Source organism: Aotus nancymaae, unplaced genomic scaffold (genome assembly GCF_030222135.1).
Source record: "Aotus nancymaae isolate 86718 unplaced genomic scaffold, 86718_ANA_hifiasm-v0.15.2.pri h1tg000062l, whole genome shotgun sequence".
Lineage (NCBI taxonomy): Eukaryota > Metazoa > Chordata > Mammalia > Primates > Aotidae > Aotus > Aotus nancymaae.
In genome coordinates, this window is record NW_026988476.1 from 1,319,443 (window position 1) to 1,339,076 (window position 19,634).

Sequence of the window (19,634 nt, forward strand, 5' to 3'; positions counted from 1 at the left end):
ATGCAGAGAGTAGGGGCAGGGGGGTGGATTACAAAGATCGCAAGAATGAAAGTATAGACGGTACTTTGGAGAATCTTGTAGACTGTGTGACTGAACCCTAGGGACTTGGTGGTGAGGAAGGAACGGAAGGTATGCAAAGGGGCATGAGAAGTCTCTACTGTTCATGCTGCTTACTTTAAACTCTATTTTCTAGGCCAATGGATCTCTAAATGTAATTTCCAGACCAGCAGCATCAGGCTCATTGTGAAGCAGTAACCAGGGTGATAACCCCTAGCACTGCATTGCATTACATCTTACTTTGCCTTGCTTCTCTGCTTGTCCTTGGGCTTGGACTTCCAAAATTATTAATATCTTAATTTTTGCTTCAAGCTGTATGTTTTAGATCTGATAAATAAAAATGACCCAATCAATAAAAAACGAAATAGTACCTAACTTCCATATGGAAATCAAACCAAAAACAGTACTAAAAAAAATTTTTTTTTTTTTGAGATGGAGTCTCACTTTGTCGCCCAGGCTGGAGTGGCATGATCCCAGATCACTGCAACCTCTGCCTCCTGGGTGCAAGCGATTCGCATGCCTCAGCCTGCTGAGTAGCTGGGATTACAGATGTGCATCACCATGCCTGGCTAATTTTTGTCAATACTAAACTATTAAGCGTAAGGAAGTCCAATAAAGATCTTAATTTTCTCCTAATGACTACTTTGATGCTATTTTCAGGGAAGCATCAAATATGTCAGTATTATTATTTTATTTTTTCTTTGGAGAGGAGGGTGCCCCTGATCTAATAGTGCTCAATGAGCTGTCTGGGTAATTCAGCACCAACGTTGGAGAGGTGAAACAGAACCTTTAGAAGCAAGGAGGGGGCACATATAGTTTGATAGGGTATTACATATGCTTTCTCTAGAAGAGAAGAGAAGAAATCTGCAGCCTACTTTTATCTTTATAACCTATGTGTTATAAGGAAAAAATATTGAGAAATGTGATTTTCACAGCCAAAAGTAACAGCAGTGAAGTCAAGACTAGTTAAGTTGTACTGTGGTAATATTTAGGAAGCAGCTACACACAAAATCAACCAAAGACCTCCATGCACATGTTATACAACTGTATCCTGTATGTGTTGTAGGAAACACCCAGAATCTCAACCTAAGGGGCAAAAAAAAAGAAGTGAGGGAAAGAACACAATTTGTTTCAAATCTTTAACTTTATTTAAAGCAGATACAGATGGTAACGCCTTCCAAAGAGTAAAAGGAGTAACCCAAATGCTCTCCAATCACCCATACCATGAAGCTTGCATGTCATACACAGTGCAATCTCCCATCCAGAACTTAGCAGAAACCAAACTTTTGCTTCTTTGGAACAAATTAGGCTAAAAGATGAATAGCTAGAAAATAACCATAATGGTAAAGAATTTAATGAATCACCAAAAACTACATTTATTATCTAATTTTTTAAAAAGACATGTATCATTTAGCTTAACCTTCATCAACTCTCTGGACAAAGAAAAAGATTCAGAGTTTTTAGGTTCTTCAAATAGGATTTCCTCTGGGGAGATTTGCTTTGAGTACTGTGTGGGAATCCATTTCTCAGAGGAGCCCAGAGCAAAGGGACTGCCTCAGCCTGCTCCATGGAGAAGTACCCTCATGGGAGACAGTACAGCTCTGGGGAGCAGAGCTATGGGGGAGACTACCTGGTTCATATCCCAACATTTCCACTTATTAACTGTGTGACCTTTGGCAAATTGCTTATCCTCTCTGTGCACCAGTTTTCTCAGTTATAAAATAAGAATTTGAATGGTATCAATCACATGGATGTAAAGCTCTTGTAAAGGGAACAAAATAAGTACTCACTAAATATTAGCTATTTAAGACAGGGTAAATTTATTTGACAAAAAATTTGTACGTGTGTATGTGTATCTTTGGGAAAAGAAGACATCTTGTTTACCGTTTTTGGAGAGGCTGGGCCATGGATGATCACATAATTTGCTTTTATTACTTTAATTTGACTTGAAGAACCATTTAAAAATAAAATTTGACATGTCATATATTCATTATATAGTAGGCTTATTTCACCTTTTTTCTGTCCAGAGAGAGCATCAGCGAGAAAGATTTTAAGGGTGAAAACATGAATTGGTGGGACTTAGTAAAGGGATAAAAAACTACCACAACGTGGGCTACAGTTATTATAAAAATGATAGAGATGGAAACTAGAGCAAGTTTATTTTGTCTGTTAAACTTGGAAGTAAGCTGGGCATGGTTGTTCATGTCTGTAATCCCAACACTTTGGGAGCTCAAGGCAGGAGGATCCCTTGAGCCCAGGAGTTTGAGACCAGCCTGGACAACACAGGGAGACCCTATCTCTAGCAAAAAAAAAAAAAAAAAAAAAAAAAAAAAGCCAGGCATGGTGGTGCATGCCTGTGGTCCCAGCTACTTGAGAGGCTAAGATGGGAGCATCACTTGGCCCCATGAGGTTGAGGCTGCAGTGAGCCGAGATTGTGCTACTGCACTCCAGCCTGGGTGACACAGTGAGAACTTGTCTCAGAACAACAACAAAATAAACAAACAAAAAACACTTGGAAGTGGAGTATACTCAAAAGTATAAAAATATCTAGAGAAAAACAATGTTCAGAAATTTGTAGTATTACTGTGGCAGGGCAAGTGCACCCAATATGGCAGTTTACAAGGAACAGAAAGCAAAGGCTGAAGTGAAGGGTCTGGTCAGAGTCCAGGCTCAAGCCAGGCATGGTGGCACGTGCCTATAATCCCAGCTATTCGAGAGGCTGAGGTGGGAGGATGACGAGCCCAGGAGTTCAAGTCCGGTCTTGATGTTTTCCCTTAAGAGACAGGGCAATATAAGTAAGGCCCTGTCTCTTAAGGAAAAAAGCAATGAAAGAAAGAAGCTCAGTTTTTCAAATTAGTAGTGAGGACTCTAGAAACGATTTCCTTACTCCTGCCTCTGCCAGAGATTTAGGAGGCAAATATCCCTCTGCTGATTTACTAGCAACCTGAGTCAGGCAACACCACTTTATGAAGCACTGCTATAGTTTGGTTTATTTGACCTCTTCCAAATCCCATGCTGAAATTTGATCCTCAGCGTTGGAGGTGAAGCCTAATGGGAGGGGTCTGGGTCGTGGGGGCAGATCCCCCGTGAATGGTTTGGTGCTATTCTCAGGGGCGTGACTGAGTTCTCACTCTTAGTTCCTGAAGAACTGGTTGTTTAAAAAAAGCCTGGCACCACCCCTGCACCTCTCTCTCACTTCCTCTCTGCCATGTGATTTCTGCACACACTGGCTGCCCTTTGCCTTTGCTATGAATGGAAGCAGCCTGAGGCTTTCACCAGATGCCCAACTTTCTAGCCAGCAGAATTGAGAGCCAAATAAATCCTTTTCCTTTATAAATTACCCAGTCTTGGGTGTTCTTTTATAGCAACACAAACAGACTAAGACAGGCACCAACTATATACTAGGCTCTTTGTCATTAAAAATGATAGTCTTGGGTGGGTGTGGTGGCTCATGCCTGTAATCCCAGCACTTTGGGAGGCCGAGGCAGGAGGATCATTTGAGTTCAGGAGTTTGAAATCAGCCTGATCAACAAGGCAAATCCTGTCTCTACTAAAAATACAAAAAATTAGCCCGGTGTGGTGGCACACATCTGTAATCCCAGCTACTCGAGAGGCTGAGGCAGGAGAATTGCTTGAACCCAGGAAGCAGAGGTTGCAGTGAGCCGAGATCACAGCACTGCACTCCAGCCTGGGCGACAGATCCAGACTCCATCTCAAAAAAATAATAATAATTATAATAGCCTTATTCCATTTATTACCAGTGCTTTCCCTATCTCCGCTCATGGCCACTTTCCTTGCCATGTGGAAGAAAGGAGAATGTGGGTCTTTGATTTTCTACAACCGAACATTTCCCCCTGCCACCATTTATAATAGAATTTCACTTTCACAGGTATGATGGGGAAAACAAACAAAAAAACTAAAGAAGCACCCCAGAGATGGCAATGAAAAAGGGATCAATTGGCAGCTGATACTCCAACTGAAGGACATAGAAGATGATTTCAGACCCACCTCTAACCCCAGTGATGACACAAGAGGCATGACACCTGTGCAGCAGATTTTACACAGATTTGGGGGGGGCTTTTGTCTTCCATAAAAAGTATCACTCCCAAAATGACAAACTAGCAGATTCTTATTCTTATATGAACCATTTCTTGAAATGAAAAATTTCAAAGTTTTTTCTGCATAAGGATTCAGATTGGCATTAAATCAGCCTCCTAAAATATATATTTTTTGAAAGGCTGATTTAAGACATCTTCCACCAGTTTTCTTACTCAATTCCTTTGGCTTTCAGCTCCTCTTGGACGCGTTTCAGGTAAGAAGGATCAGGATAGCCATAACTGGAGAAAGAAAAATTCCTTTACTGTTACCACAAATGGTTCTGATATGTGCAATAGATATTCAGCATTTAAGGATTTAATATAAAGTGTCATAAACATGCACAAGTAATCCTAAAGGTAGATGACGTATCATGACTTTTAAGTTTGTAGATGTGAGTCATTTAGCTAGCAAGTGAGCCTAGCTGTCTGGCCAACATCTGCCTTTCAACCTGGCTTCTACCCTGACAACTACTAAGCATTAATGTAATGTAGTTACTACATTTTGCATCAAAGGGCAAAAGGGTTTAGAATCCAAGATGAATGGTAAATACGTTGATTTAACTTGAGGCTTCATGTCTGTGTTAATTCTTAAAATTTTTCAGTTTATGGCAAGTAGTGACTCTCATAAAGATATAATAATATACTGTGTTTCATGGGGCATTGTGATCACATGCTAGTAGGATTTTCAAATTTAAGGTTTTGAAAAAGTCTCAGGGTGTATACATATATATTTTTGTTAGTACCAAAGATCTGAGGAATACTATTTGGGTTTCATAAAGAACAACTGGATTTCCTGTAACAGTTTCTACTAATAGTCTCCTCAAAACTTAGACTTTTTCCTAGAATATTATTACCAAGTGATTTCACGTTCTCTGTGGACTGGTGGAGGAACAGGGGAAAAAGAAAGGTGACCTTAAAAGAAAGCAAAGTAACATTCCTAGGATCTAGTCTTCAAACAGACATGAAGCCTCAAATTAAATCAGCATATATACTATTCATCTTGGATTTAAAAACCCCCTGCCCTTTGGTGCAAAATTTAAATAACTCCATAATACTTTATAGTTGGCAGGGTGGAAATTAATGGGGACCAATCTTTCTGTCTTTGAAATTATCATCCCTGATTAGCATCTCTCAAAATACTTTACTATATCCAATACCACTGCTATAGATTCTCCTTATATCCACATCCAGAAATTGTCATATTTCATAATCCCTATACTCTGTTGAGCAGCCATTACATCCCAAAAGGCTCTCACCTTTCTGGTCCTCCAAACTTGGATGTTTTGTGGTGAATATCATTCCAAGTGATGACATCTGAGATTCCTAATGCTCGAGAGCTCCCCACTGTAAAAATCAGCTTTTGCTCAAAGGCCCTACGAAGCAGTTCCAAAACCTTCCTTCCTTCCTTATTATCAGGCAAGTATGCAGTTCGATGTGCTGCAGGGTAGAACTTTCCTGGGTTTGGGTGCTCCTTCTGTGTGAGAACAAGAAAATGTCATGTGAAAATAGCACAGTGTCTAAATTTTTCTGTAATGTATAGATGTGTTCGTTTGTAGATAAAGCAAATCAAAATCAAGAAAAGTATTGAAGTTTTGCTCATATTCCCAATAACTCATATTTCTCCTCTTTCCTTGAATTCATCCTGGCAACACTGTCCGCCTTCCTGACCCCTCCGCCACTCAAGATATAATCTCCACCCACCCTTTCTCTGTCTTCGGAAATACACAAAAAGCTATTTGAGTCATCAGCAAACTCTGTGACCTTTAACTATTTCAGTCCCTTGTGTATGACCGTGGAGATAATTCCTTGAGAAATCTACTGTCTGATAGGCAATACGACAGTCTCTTTTGCTCTAGTAATCATAGTGTAGTGGCAAGAAACCATGGACCTCAGAAATACTTACTGTTTGTTTGCCTCCTTTCATGTTATAATTAATCACAATGGTGCCGCAGGAATCATAACCTGGAAGTGACTCTCTTGAAACATGGAAAACCATGCTTCCATCTGGCTGATTTCCTTTCTGAACACCATAGGAAGTCTGACATGTGGGACAGATTGGCTTATATTCCATGGCTTTGTTGATACAAGGAGTGCAGAATTCATGCTTGCACTTTGGTAGCACTTTTTTGTTACTAATGGTGTCCATACAGATGACACAGAAGTCATTTTCCTTCTTGTCCGCTTCTAAGGCCTCAGAACTCACAGAGCCCTTGAGTGGCAGAGAAGCTGCTTTGCAATCATCACTATCAATGTCTATTGGTGTTTCACGATCCTCATTCAATTTCTCTCCAGCCAATGAAGCCGTTCCTCCTCCTTTTAGAACATACTGCTTCACCTCTGCAAGGTGATTTGGCAAACCAATCAAAGTCATTGACTCCTTAGTTAGCACAAAGTGTACATTTGGATGTCTTTTTCTAAAGTCATCAGCAAACTTGGTCTGATATAAGTGCTTTCTCTCCTTGCCCAAAGATTTCAGTAAAAGAACTTCTCTCATCAGCTGACATGAGGCATGTTGAAAGGCATCGATGAAACTTACATAAGCATGCACAGATAGATCTACCTGCTTGTCCTTGGGTTCAAACAGAATGCAGGTTTTCGGACCTTTCTCAAAAACCTTGATGCAAGTGTCATACCTTTTTTCAATCTCTGATATCTCCTGTAGTAATTCAGCTTCTAAAAGCTTATAGCGAGCACTATCAACTTCAATTCCATTCGTCATCCAACTGGCAGTCAATAGTTTCACAGGTGCCTTGACAAGAGCTTCAGAGATTTTTTGTTTGGCAGCTGAAATGTCATCTTGGGTCCCAAGGAGAGTTAATTCTCTTCCTTTCTCCTTTATAAGGAGCTTTGTAAACAGGTGATTCAATTTCTGTTTGATTTGATTTGCCTGCTTACTGTCTGCTAAAGAGACACATTCTTGCTTCAGAGATTCTGTATTCTTCTGAAATTCACTAGCAAAAGACCCACGAGCTGCTTCTAGGTCATCTGATTGATCTGTGGTGAAATCTAAACAGACCATATTTGGAGAACTCTCCTGGATTTTAATGTTTACACCAAATTTTACCTTTATTGAGTTAATTTTATCGGGACAGATAAATTTGAAGTATTCAAAGTAAGGCAAGGGAACTTCAAAACAGTTGCTTTTTTCTTCTGCCTTGGTTTTTGATTCAGAAGGAGAAATGCAGCTGTCCCTGTCCTGCTGACTGAGTGGCTTCCTCTCTGTCGCTGAAGGGGAAAATTCCTGTTTCCGCTCACTTTCCAGGAACTGCTCACTCAAAAATTGATGTATTTTTTCAATGTCTTGGAAGTCACCATACACCTTCTCAATTCCATTAGGACCTTCCATTTTTTTGACATTAGGGCACAGTGTGGTTATGTATGCCCTCTGCTCTTTGGAGAACAGGTTACAGTTCAGGTCAGCTGTTACAGTAAGAAAGATCTGAAATTTTAAAAGGAACAGGAACAAATAAAACCTCTCAGCATGCAGGCCTACAGTCTTTTCTTCAGGAGAATGCCTAGAGACTAGAGAAACAACCACTACATCTTCCCTAAGCAGGGGGCGACTTCTTACAAATCCATTTTATTTATTTATTTATTTATTTATTTATTGAGTTTCGCTCGTGTTGCCCAGGCTGGAGTGCAATGGCGTGATCTCAGCTCACTGCAACCTCCACCTCCTGGGTTTAAGAGATTCTCCTGCCTCGGCTTCCTGTGTAGCTGGGATTACAGGCATGCGCCACCACGCCTGTCTAATTTTTGTATTTTTAGTAGAGATGGGTTTTCTCCATGTTGATCAGGCTGTTCTCGAACTCCCAACCTCAGGTGATCCACCCGCCTCGGCCTCCCAAAGTGCTGGGATTACAGGTGTGAGCCACTGCGTCCGGCCTCAAATCCTTTTTAGAGGATGCAGCATGCTACATCCCAGAGGTTCTAAGTCCTGTCTGGATATAAGAATCACCTGGCGAGTTCAGGGAAAAACAAAACAGCCAAAGCCCAAGCGCATCCCCAGAGATTCTGATGTTAACTGTCTGCAGCAGGGCCTGGGCATGAGCATTTCTAAAAGCTCCATGGCCAACATATCTGTGTTCTACAACTTCCACTATCTGTTTGATCTTCGGAACAGCAGTTGAGGGAAGGCACTTGTGCTCTCTGGGTAAGTTGTTGTGGCCCTGAAAAAAGTCTGTGAGCTTGGAAGGGAGCCATAAAACTAAGGAAAGGGCTTTTCCTATTACTGTTTTTTTCTCTTCTTCACTCCTCCTTTTTTCTTTTTTCAACTAAACACCCAACTGCATGCAAAGTTGCTGGGCCCTTCTAAACCCTGGCCTTTAGAAGCTCAAATATAAGACATGCCAGATTAAGATAAAAAGGACAGAGGCAAATTGAGTGTAATATAAAATGCAAAATTTCTAATGTTTTGTTCCCTCTTAAGGACTTGGCATGTAAGATCCTTCCTCCAGATCTTCAAAATGTTTCCTGAATCCAGCCATTTCTCACACCTCCATTAGGACCACCCAGAGTCCACGCCACTATCATCTTTCACCTGGCACACTGCAACCCCTCCTAACTGGGCTCTAACTTTCCATTCTAGCTCCTTCCTACGTTCAGTTTTCCAACAGCAGCCAGACTGACCCTTTAGAAATATAAACCAGAGGGCCGGGCGTAGTGGCTGACGCCTGTAATCCCAGCACTTTGGGAGGCTGAGGCGGGTGGATCACGAGGTCAAGAGATCGAGACCACCCTGGTCAACATGGTGAAACCTCGTCTCTACTAAAATTACAAAAAATTAGCTGGGCATGGTGGCACGTGCCTGTAATCCCAGCTACTCAGGAGGCTGAGGCAGGAGAATTGCCTGAACCCAGGAGGCGGAGGTTGCGGTGAGCCGAGATCGCGCCATTGCACTCCAGCCTGGGTAACAAGAGCAAAACTCCGTCTCAAAAAAAAAAAAAAAAAGAAATATAAACCAGATTGCCCTCTCCCCTGGCTCAAAACTATCTGATGAATCCCCTAACATTTTAAGTTAAAAAGCCAAAGTCCCTACCTTCAGCCCCAAAGGCCTGTATGTCTTCCGGGTAACTTGCCGAGTTCCTAGCACCTCTCTCCCTTGCTCCCTGCCCTCCCTGCCACTGGCTTCCTTAAAGTTTCTAGGCCTCAGAATGTTGGCTCTTGGGGCATTTGCACCTGTGCTTCCCTATAGGACATTTCCCCCTGAGAAATCCGCTTAGGTAGAGATGTCACCTCACTTGAGGTTTTTCCAGACATCCTATTCTAAATGGTGGTTCTGTCGCTTGTCACTTATTCTCCTTATTCGTCTTCCAAGCAGGTATGACTGGCAGACATTTCATTATATGTCTATTTGTCTACTAATATTGTCTGTTTCTCTCACTAGAAGGTGCTGTCCCTGGAAGCAGAGTCTGCCATGTTCCTGGCTGCCTCCCCAGCTCCTGTAACAGCGCCTGAAACACAGTAGGCAGTCGATATCTATTTTTGAATGAATCTTGTCATCATTCAGGTTTCAGGCCAAATGTCACCTCCTCAGTCAAGTTGTCTCTGACTTCTGGTTAGAAGTAGCACCAGGCCAGGCACGGTAATTCATGACTGTAATCTCAGCACTTTGGAAGGCCAAAGTGGGCAGATTGCTTGAGCCCAGGAGGTCAGGGATGCAGTGGGCCATGATTGTGCCACTGTACTCCAGCCTGGGTGATAAAGTGAGACTCTGTCTCAGGGGAAAAAAAAATAAGTAACACTACCCCCATCTTCCCCTTGCTCGCCCTGGCCCTGTTTCTCTCCAAATAAATAAAATGGGGATTTTTTTTTTTTTTTTTTTTTTTGAATCAGAGTCGTACTGTTGCCCAGGCTGTAGTGCAGTGGCACAATGTCAGCTCTTGAACCCTCCTGGGTTCAAGCAATTCTCCTGCCTCAGCCTGCCAAGTAGCTGGGACTACAGCCGTGTGCCACTACACCCAGCTAATTTTTTTGTATTTTTAGTAGAGACAGGGTTTCACCATATTGGCCAGGATGGAATAAAATGGTTTTATTTACTTTATTTACTTGCCTACTGTCTTTCTGTGCATGCCCTGGCCCCTAATATAAGCTGCCTGAGAGCAGGGATCTTGTCTGTTGTCTTCATCTCTGTGTCCAGTGCCTAAAACAATGCCTGGCTCCCATGTATGTGCCCATGTGGGTGTTGGACCACTAACACATGAGGCTGGTGACTAGAGAGGAAGCGCAGGGACAGTCAGCTCTTTCTTTCAATACTCACCTTTTGGAGACAGGAATCCACAGCATTAGGAGTCTGTCCTTCATTTTGATGTGTATCACCAGACAGTGTTTCTGCTTGTGACTGTGGTAGTGAAGAAATTTGGGGTCTTGTGTTCTTCTTTATTGAGTTTTCAGTGGGTACCAGCAAAATGGGCATAGGTTTGTCATCAACAAGCATTTGGTGCTCTCCTTTTTCCAACACTCTCTCCTTAGCTTCAGCGGAGACATTAAACACACACATATACACACATAAAAATTGGAGAGATTTCTTATTTTTTTTTTTTGAGACGGAGTTTCGCTCTTGTTACCCAGGCTGGAGTGCAATGGTGCAATCTCGGCTCACCGCAACCTCCGCCTCCTGGGTTCAGGCAATTCTCCTGCCTCAGCCTCCTGAGTAGCTGGGATTATAGGCACGTGCCACCATGCCCAGCTAATTTTTTTTTGTATTTTTAGTAGAGACGGGGTTTCACCATGTTGACCAGGATGGTCTCGATCTCTTGACCTCGTGATCCACCCACCTCGGCCTCCCAAAGTGCTGGGATTACAGGCGTGAGCCACCGTGCCTGGCTGAGAGATTTCAAGTAATCCTCTCATTCCTGTGTCTGTATCCTGTCCCAGCACTTCCCAGTAAGGCTGCTACTTGCATCCTGGAGTGGTGGGTTGGCGATGGAGAAAGTGGGGGAACTATTCAGAGCTCTAAAGTGTGCAGATTAAGCTTGGCTTAATGACAATGGAACATTGTCCACTCATTAAACGTCATGTTTCTGAAACTGTCTCCAGTTTCTCCTTTCCTCCCTTTTCCTTCCCTCCCTCCCTCCCTTCCTTTCCTTCTTTCCTTCCTTCCTTCCTGAGATGGAGTCCCACTCTGTCACCCAGGCTGGAGTGCAATGGTGTGATCTCGTCTCACTGCAACCTCTGCCTCCTGATTTCAAGCAATTCTCCTGCCTCAGCCTCCGGAGTAGCTGTGGCTACAGGTGAGCACCACCACATCCAGCTAATTTTTGTATTATTAGTAGAGACAGAGTTTTGCCATGTTGGCCAGGTTGGTCTGGAACTCCTGGCCTCAGGTGATCCACCAACCTCAGCCTCCCAAAGTGCTGGGATTACAGGTGTGAGCCACCCCACCTGGCCCAGTCTCCCATTTCAATACGCATTATACAGGAAAGTGACAACAGCAGGAATCAAGAGTGCAGACTCCGAACTTTATAAATACATATGTGTTTGCTGTTTGCTGACATTCATAAAAAAGGGCAAGAAGGAAATACGCCAAATGGTCACATTGTTTATCTCCCGTTTTGTTTGTTTTTTCTCTTTTTCCCTTTTCTATAGTGAGCATATATCACTTTTGTAATCCTCAAAAATACAAAATGGAACATCCTTTTGTTCATGGATGGTACAATGGGGCCCATTATTTAAAACATAAAAGTGGGATCCCTGGCAAGTACTAGAGCCCCCCAAAAAATATGAAATAAAATAAAAGTGGAATCCCTGAATGACAAGGACAGCGGCTGGCAGGCATCTAGGGGAAGGAAGATGACAGCTGAGAAGTTAAGTTAGGTTGAGGATATGGAAAGCATTCACACTAAGGCGCGTTCAGCCAGACCCGCACCGGGCACATGTGAGGCCCCATCCTCCACCGAGCGTCCGCAGTCTCAGTGAGTCTCTTGGCAGCAGGGCCCGTCCCTGTCCCCCAACGCACAGTGCCACCATACTTTCTCCCGCCCTCTCCCCTAGATCAGCTTGAACTGGGCCCGCCTGGAGACCCAGGCCTGGCCCCCAGGGACGGCTTTCGCAGGCCGGCCGCCCGCAGCTCACCTGCCCTTTCACTGAACTCCACCTGGAAGGTGCCCGGGGCGGCGTGTTCCTGGGGCCGAACGGTGCACTCCCCGCCGCCCGAGTGCCGCTGGCTCTGGAAGTAGCTCTCCAGCTTCCTTCGTATCCGGGAGCCGGAGTCGGACACCCGCACGAGGAGCGGGGACGGCGGGCGCGGGTTGAAGGCCATGGCTCTGCACGTCGGGAGGGCGCGAGGGCTCGCGGACGCAGCTAGGCCGCGACTGAGGTAAAGGCGCCGCCCGCTCCGCCGACAGGACGCAAAGTTTCAGTTTCGCTTCCTTGGAGGTCCCTCCCTGTTCCCGGCAGAGCCGCTTCCCCCTCCTCCCTGTGCTGTCCGCGCCGCGGCTAGCGAGCCGTCTGCCCGGTAAGTGGGTCCGGTGCCCCTGGGCCCTCGGGGTCCCCTCTCCTGCAGGCTCGGGGGCGGGGTGGGGGAGAAGGGAGCGCAGACCGCGGTCCCGGCGCCAGGCCTCCCGTGTGAGTAGACTATGCAAAGAAAGTAAGTTCCGGGCCGGGGGCGGTGGCTCACGCCTGTAATCCCAGCACTTTGGGAGGCCGAGGCGGGTGGATCACGAGGTCAAGAGATCAAGACCACCCTGGTCAACATGGTGAAACCCCGTCTCTACTAAAAATACAAATAATTAGCTGGGCATGGTGGCGCGTGCCTGTAATCCCAGCTACTCAGGAGGCTGAGGCAGGAGAATTGCCTGAACCCAGGAGGCGGAGGTTGCGGTGAGCCGAGATCGCGCCATTGCACTCCAGCCTGGGTACCTGGGTAACAAGAGTGAAACTCCGTCTCAAAAAAAAAAAAAAAAAAAAAAGGAAGTAAGTTCCTCCTGTGTTTCTTATTCTTTGTAACTCTTACTGCTGTTATCACTGTTATTTGATGCTGAAAAGTAATTCACATTCTCAATCCATGTTAAACTTACCCATTTTTGAAAATTTAAATGTGTTCATATGGTAATTGTGACCTGTTAACTATTCCCTCCCTCCAGCTCTACCCTTTAGACGGGCTTCTGGGGGCTTTTCTCCTCCGTTGCTTGATTTAACCAACAGCACTGAATTATTTCTTGCTGCCCAAAGAGCAGAGCAAGGCCCTGATGTCAGGGGCTGGTGAGGGGAGGCAGGCCTGTGAACCAAGAAGCAAAACCTCTTCAAGGTCTCCAAGAGGAAGTTTCAAGCAGAATCTTAATAAGAGTGTGGGGGTGAAAGCACCCCAGGGTTGGCGGGGAAAGCACCCTAGGCTCAGGGACCACTGTGGTCTGAAGCACAGAAGGGGCCTGGGGCCTGGGGCCTGGAAGGAGAGGAGATGGGTGAGGGGATGAGGGACAGAGGGCCTTCCTAGGTGGCCACTGTCCAACGGAAACACAATGGGAGCCAGTATGTGCATTCTAACATTTTTGCAGCCATATTTTTTAAAGGGTAAACACATAAAATTAATTTTAATTATGTTATTTAACTTGATGTATCCAAAACTTAATCATTTCAGCATGTAATGAGATTTTTACATTCTTTTTATCATACTATGTCTTTGCAACCCAGTGTTTTTCTTATACTTACATCACATCTCGATTCAGACTGGTCACATGTAGCCTCAGTAGCTTCGTGAAGCTGATAATACACCTTGGACGGCACAGGTTTAGATGGTGAAAGGCCTTGAAGATCAGTGAAGACGAATTGAAGGGTTGTAAGCAGGGGAAGCAAGAGAATGACTTGCCAGATTTGCATTTTACAAATATGGTGCTGACAAGAGTGTGGAGGACACATTTACAAACAGGGTTGAATGGCAGCAGACAGGCCCCAGATGAGGTTTTTGCACGTGGCTGGAAATGGGTCAGTCGTTACTGTGAACAATTTGGCAGTACTGTCAGAATTACAACTGCATATACTTTTTGATTCTGGAGTTCCACTTCTAGGAATTTGTCCCATTGATATATTAGCCCCTGTGTGAAGTGATCTGTCTACAAAGATGTTCTTTACAGTCTTGTTTACAATAGCAAAAGATAGGGAACTCTTTGATGTCCACAAATAGGGGGACTAGCAATTTAATAATAGTATATCTATACAGCGGAATACAATGGGCAGTGGGAAAAATGAAGAAGCTCTCTATGTGCTAATATGAAAAGATCTCTAGGATACATTAAGTGGGAAAGATAAGATGCAGAAGTGTGTGTATAAGCTACTACCTTTCATGTAAAAATGACTCTGGAAGAATACAGGAGAAGCACTGATTGACTCTGGACAGGGAATTTAGTGAGAGAGATAGGAGGAAACCTTTTACACTTTCTAAATTTGTATCAATCTACATGTAATACCTATTCAAACAATAAAACGTAAAATTAGGTACATTTAAATGTTTTCACAGAGTATATTGCCACACCTCAGGCAAAAGGTACTGAGACCCTGAAGTGAAGCCGTGTCAGTGGGTGAGGAAGGTAGGGGCATATTTGAAAGTAATTTAGGTGGTCAGGTCCCAGAGATGAGTTAGATATAAAACAAAAAAAGACTTGGGGAAAGTTCCTAGATTTCTGATTTGAGTGCATAAACGGTATATTATGTACCGAGCTGCAGAATCCAGGAGATAAAGTATGGATTTGGTGGGGGTGGGATGGAGAACTGGGGACCAGGAGACAAGAGGTGTCGTTTTGCAGGTGTTATTTGAGGGGATTGTGGGACCTCCAGGTGGAGTTGAAAAATGAGGCTCAGGAGAGCCACGGCCTAGAAATACAGATACAAGAGTCATATTTGCAGTTGGTGAGTTGAAGCCATGGGAGTGGATGAGATCAATCCTGGAGAGTATGTAGAATGAGATGAAAAATGCCTTAGACAGAATCCTGGGGCAAACAATTAAGGGGTGGGTGGTGGAAGTGAACACAAGGAAAAAGCCTGTAAAGGCAAAGTGAAGGGTAATAAAAGAACCAAGGGAAGACGGCATAGGAGAAGCCAAGAAAGCAGAATTTCAGGAATGAAAGAGTGAGATACTGTAGAAAGTGATTCAGTAAAGATGGACTGAAGATAGTCCACTGGCGTTAACCACATGGGGGATTCTGCTGAGCAGTTTCTCTCTGTTTTCTTGAGATAGGGTCTCACTCCTGTTGCCCACGCTGGAGTGCAGTGGCGTGACCACAGCTCACTGCAGCCTGAACTTCCCACCAAGTGATCCTCCCACCTCAGCCTCCCAAGTAGCTGGGACTATAGGCATGTGCCAACATGCGCAGCTAACTTTTTGTATTTTTAGTAGAGATGAGGTCTTGCCACGTTGCCCAGGCTGGTCTTAAACTCCTGAGCTCAAGCAGTCCTTCTGCCTCTGCCTCCCAAAGTGCTGGGATTACAGGTGTGAGCCACCATGTCTGGCCACTGGCAGTTTCAAAAGAGTGCTAGGGATGAGGCGGGGAACCAGGTTATAGTAGGTTGAGTGGGCAGGCAGGCAGGAGGAGAGTCCATTACTCATTCCAGAAGTTTGGCTGATTTTGAAGAGAAGGAAACACAGTAGGAAGCAGCGATGGAAAGCTGGCAAGGCTTTTGTGGTTATTGCCATTTTTTAAATGCAAGAGATGGAATGTTTAGAGCACTATGCTCCTTGTTTGGCTATCCATAGGCCTGTAAAACCTGGCCTGACGACAGAAACAGGTGCAGCATTTAAAGCAAAAGCCCATTGTCAAAGCAGATTCTTTTTTGAAAACAGCAGTGCCCTCTGGAGGCAAAAAATGCATTCCGTCTTTGCATTTTAGGATCGTACTAGACCTGCTGCTTTCCCTTGATGAGTAAGAATAGTATACTCTGATGCTTATCTTTCTATTGCGAAGACGTTAGAAATGATTTAGAGGCCTAAAGATAGCGACAAGTGTGGGCCACTGTATCTTTATGCATTTTCATCATTACTCTTCTAAAAATTCATAATATTTAATTCCTACCTAGTAGATGGAAAACCATTAAAAAGTATTTTTTTCCCAGAGTTTCTAACTTTTAACCAGATTTGCCGCTATCACTAGGTCAAGGATATTTATCACAAATTCAAAATACACACCCCTCACAGGTACAAGTGGAATTTCCTCTTTCTTCAAACACTCTCCAGGGTGCTTCACTCACTCATAACCCCAGGTCTTCCTTACTGTGCTGTTATACTCACCACTTTGTTATCATCCTCTTTTTGTTGTTGTTGTTTTGGGGTTTGTTTTTGTTTTTTTGGTTTCTTTTGCGAAGGAGTATCCCTCTTGTTGCCCAGGCTGGAGTGCAATGGTGCCATCTTAGCTCACTGCAACCTCCGCCTCCTGGGTTCAAGCAATTCTCCTGCCTCAGCCTCCTGAGTAGCTGGGATTACAGGCATGCGCCACCACACCAGGGTAATTTTTTGTATTTTTAGTAGAGACGGGGTTTCTCTATGTTGGTCAGGCTGGTCTTGAACTCCTGACCTCAGGTAATCCGCCCGCCTCAGCCTCCCAAAGTGCTGGGATTACAGATGTGAGCCACCATGCCCGGCTCATCCTCTTCTTCTAAATATGTAAAATCTTACTGCATCCTTCAAGGCTGGGCTCTAGTCTCACCTCCCCCATAAAGCTTTGCCTATTCCAGGCCATAGAGCATTTTCCCTTCTCTGAACTGCCATTATGATTTCAACTGGAACCTCTCTTGGAAAGGATAAAAGGTTAGCAGTGACAACAACAGCAAAACAATGTGTACATGGTTATCAAGGAAATAAAGAACTGTTCAAGATCAGAAATCACGTTCAGTCCCCTGCAGTATATTCTTACCAAATTGCCTAAGATTCTGGCTAATGCTTATTGAATCTTTTCTAATTCATTCCTAGAAGTGGACCACCATATCTGGAAACTACAGTCTATGCTTTGAAGCACAAAAGAGAATAAACACTTAAAGACTCTCCCGGGGACCTGAAGGATGGACTTTTCCACGGTAAAAAGCATAAATGTGTATACATCATGAACTTTGATCAGTACATGAATAATTATTTCTATAACAGCAATAAATCTGGGGTGTTCACTAACACCTGACATCCTCACCTGCTTTTAATAGCCCAATAAAGTTTTCTCCTTTCTCCCTTCTTGGGAAATGGGGAATCAAGAATATGCTAATCTAATCAATAGTGTCAACTTGAGGCTGGATGATTTTTCAGAATCATTTTAATTCTTAATGAATTAATTAATTCTTAATCCTAATTTAATCATTTTAGCTCATTCAGTGATTCTTCCTTTTCGGCTTGGGGTAAGGAGAGTAATAGAGGATGAATGAAAATAATAGAGAAAGGTACCTCACTTGCTAAACTTGAAAATTCCACATTAAGGCTCGTGCCATGACAAAGGCAATTGAAAGTGGATCCTTGCTGGTGGATGAGAGACAGAGCTGATAAGGCTCATGTCCCCAGGTCTTCTGGTGAGATGAAAAAAATCCATGAGCCTTTGGAGATTGGAGTCTATCTGAGAGTTTGGGGTCATTTTGGTCTTTGACTTTTGAGTCTTTTAAGGTATTAATCTCTAACCCTCATCTCATTCTGAATTAGAATGAGATGCACTGAGATGCATTGACAGTGGCTGGTGCCTATAATCCCAGTTACTACGGAAGCTGAAGCCAGGAGGATGGATCACTTGAAGCCAGTAGTTCGAGACCAGCTTGGGCAACACAGCAAGACCCCTCTCATCTCTAAAAAAGTAAAAAAAATTAGCTGGGCATGGTGGTGCATGCCTGTAGTCCCAGCTATTCAGGAGGCTGAGGTGGGAGGATCACTTCAGCCCAGGAGTTCAAGGCTGCAGTGAGCTGTGATTGCACCACTGCACTCCACCCTCGGTGACAGAGTGAGACCTTGTCTTGAAAAAAAATTAAATTAAAAAAAAAGAAATGCATTGGCCTCTAGGGAAATGGCACAGAGTCCATGTTTGCTGGCACATTTAGTATTTTAAGTGTTTTGGGCACACAGATTTAAAAAAAAAAAAAAAACATGCTCCTTCCCCCTCCCTCCCAAACCCAGTGCTTTGAGCAGCATTTCCGTTGCATTGTGTTTACCACAGTGTATTTGTTATCAGTAAGCTGTAGTCATTCCACCTTTATTCCACTTCCATTTTTAAGAAAGCCATTCTCATTTTTCACAGGGTGCCGGAGCAGCAGCTTACAATGAAAAATCAGGTAGGATTACCTCATTCTCACTCTTGTTTCAGAAAGTCTGCTCAGATCTTTCCTCAGTGGAGAAAGGGGAATACAAAAAGAGAATATCTCCCCAACAAGTGCTCAGGTGCATGCCTCCAGACCCTCGTGGGGACCCCCGCACATGCTTCAGAGTTGGTGTGACACCAGCAGGCATTTCTCTCAGGACCCACACCATTCCTCTCCTTTGCCCATAAATGTGAGACTCTTGAGGACAGCCTGCAGCTGAAATTGGCCAGATGACCTGGCCAGCTGATTGTCTCCTTGCTCAACAAGGGCTATACGAGCTGAATAGTTCTTGCCTAATCCCAGGGGTGGCCCGTTGGAGATTTTCAACCAAGGCTTAGGCCAATAGAGCCTGACTACAAGATTGCAGCTTTGTTTGGGTAATTGAGGCCGCAAGAAGTCTTTCTAGGAGACTCAGATTAGAAATGGAAGTTGAAGCAAAATAAAAGTAATTAGCACATTTTATCTATTTTAGGATGCACATTTTTTTTCACATTTTAACATAACTGAAATAAGGTAGTGTACCTTCTATCATTTGATGGTATTCCCCAGTTTAGTTGGCATTGTTTTCCCTTTCTCAGAGGCATTGTAACAACGTCTTAGACATCATGAAATACAATATCCCAAGATGCATCCTCCAGAAAGCAGAAGTTGAGATAGAATTAGGAGTGCAAAAAATTCACTGTGAAAAGTAAAGAGAAGAAACTAGACTGGGCAGACTAGCCATCAGACTGTAATAAAAACCTGACAGTCGGCTGGGCATGGTGGCTCACACCTGTAATCCCAGCACTTTGGGAGGCCGAGGCGGGTAGATCACAAGGTCAAGAGATGGAGACTGAGACCATCCTGGTCAACATGGTGAAACTCCATCTCTATTAAAAACACAAAAATTAGCTGGGCATGGTGGTGCACGCCTGTAGTCCCAGCTACTTGGGAGGCTGAGGCAGGAGAATTGCTTGAACCTAGGAGGCAGAGGTTGCGGTGAGCCGAGATCACACCATTGCCCTTCAGCCTGGGTAACAGAGCGAACTCCGTCTCAAAAAACAAACAAACAAAAAAAAAAACTGACAGTCTCTGCAAGCCTGAGATTGACTGTTAGAGATGTCCCACGTTGGGCATGAATGGCCTTTCTCAGCCACTGATGGAGGCTGCCCTGAGAATAGTATGACCTTAGCTGAACGCTGAGATGAACCCTGAGGGACTCACAGCTGGAGGCTGTCAGCTAACTGTGTT

General features: G+C 44.0%; 2 protein-coding genes across 2 annotated transcripts in view; one reads left to right on the forward strand and one right to left on the reverse strand.

The window, feature by feature from the left end:
• Positions 1-4,099: 4,099 nt before the first annotated feature.
• On the reverse strand, positions 4,100-12,429 carry DTX3L (deltex E3 ubiquitin ligase 3L). Its single transcript, XM_021673980.2, has 5 exons — positions 12,228-12,429; positions 10,414-10,625; positions 6,058-7,593; positions 5,411-5,628; positions 4,100-4,394 (listed from the first exon to the last, which is right to left on the reverse strand). Exons 1-5 carry the CDS (start codon positions 12,412-12,414, stop codon positions 4,325-4,327), a joined length of 2,223 nt encoding a protein of 740 aa, XP_021529655.1. The 5' UTR covers positions 12,415-12,429; the 3' UTR covers positions 4,100-4,324.
• Positions 12,430-12,500: 71 nt separating this feature from the next.
• Positions 12,501-19,634, forward strand: part of PARP9 (poly(ADP-ribose) polymerase family member 9) — a 36,718-nt gene continuing 29,584 nt past the window's right edge. The window contains exons 1-3 of the mRNA XM_012476212.3: positions 12,501-12,609; positions 17,050-17,153; positions 18,344-18,377. Coding sequence (XP_012331635.1) covers positions 17,139-17,153; positions 18,344-18,377 — 49 coding nt within the window. The 5' untranslated portion in view covers positions 12,501-12,609; positions 17,050-17,138. The remainder of the gene's footprint in view (positions 12,610-17,049; positions 17,154-18,343; positions 18,378-19,634) is intronic.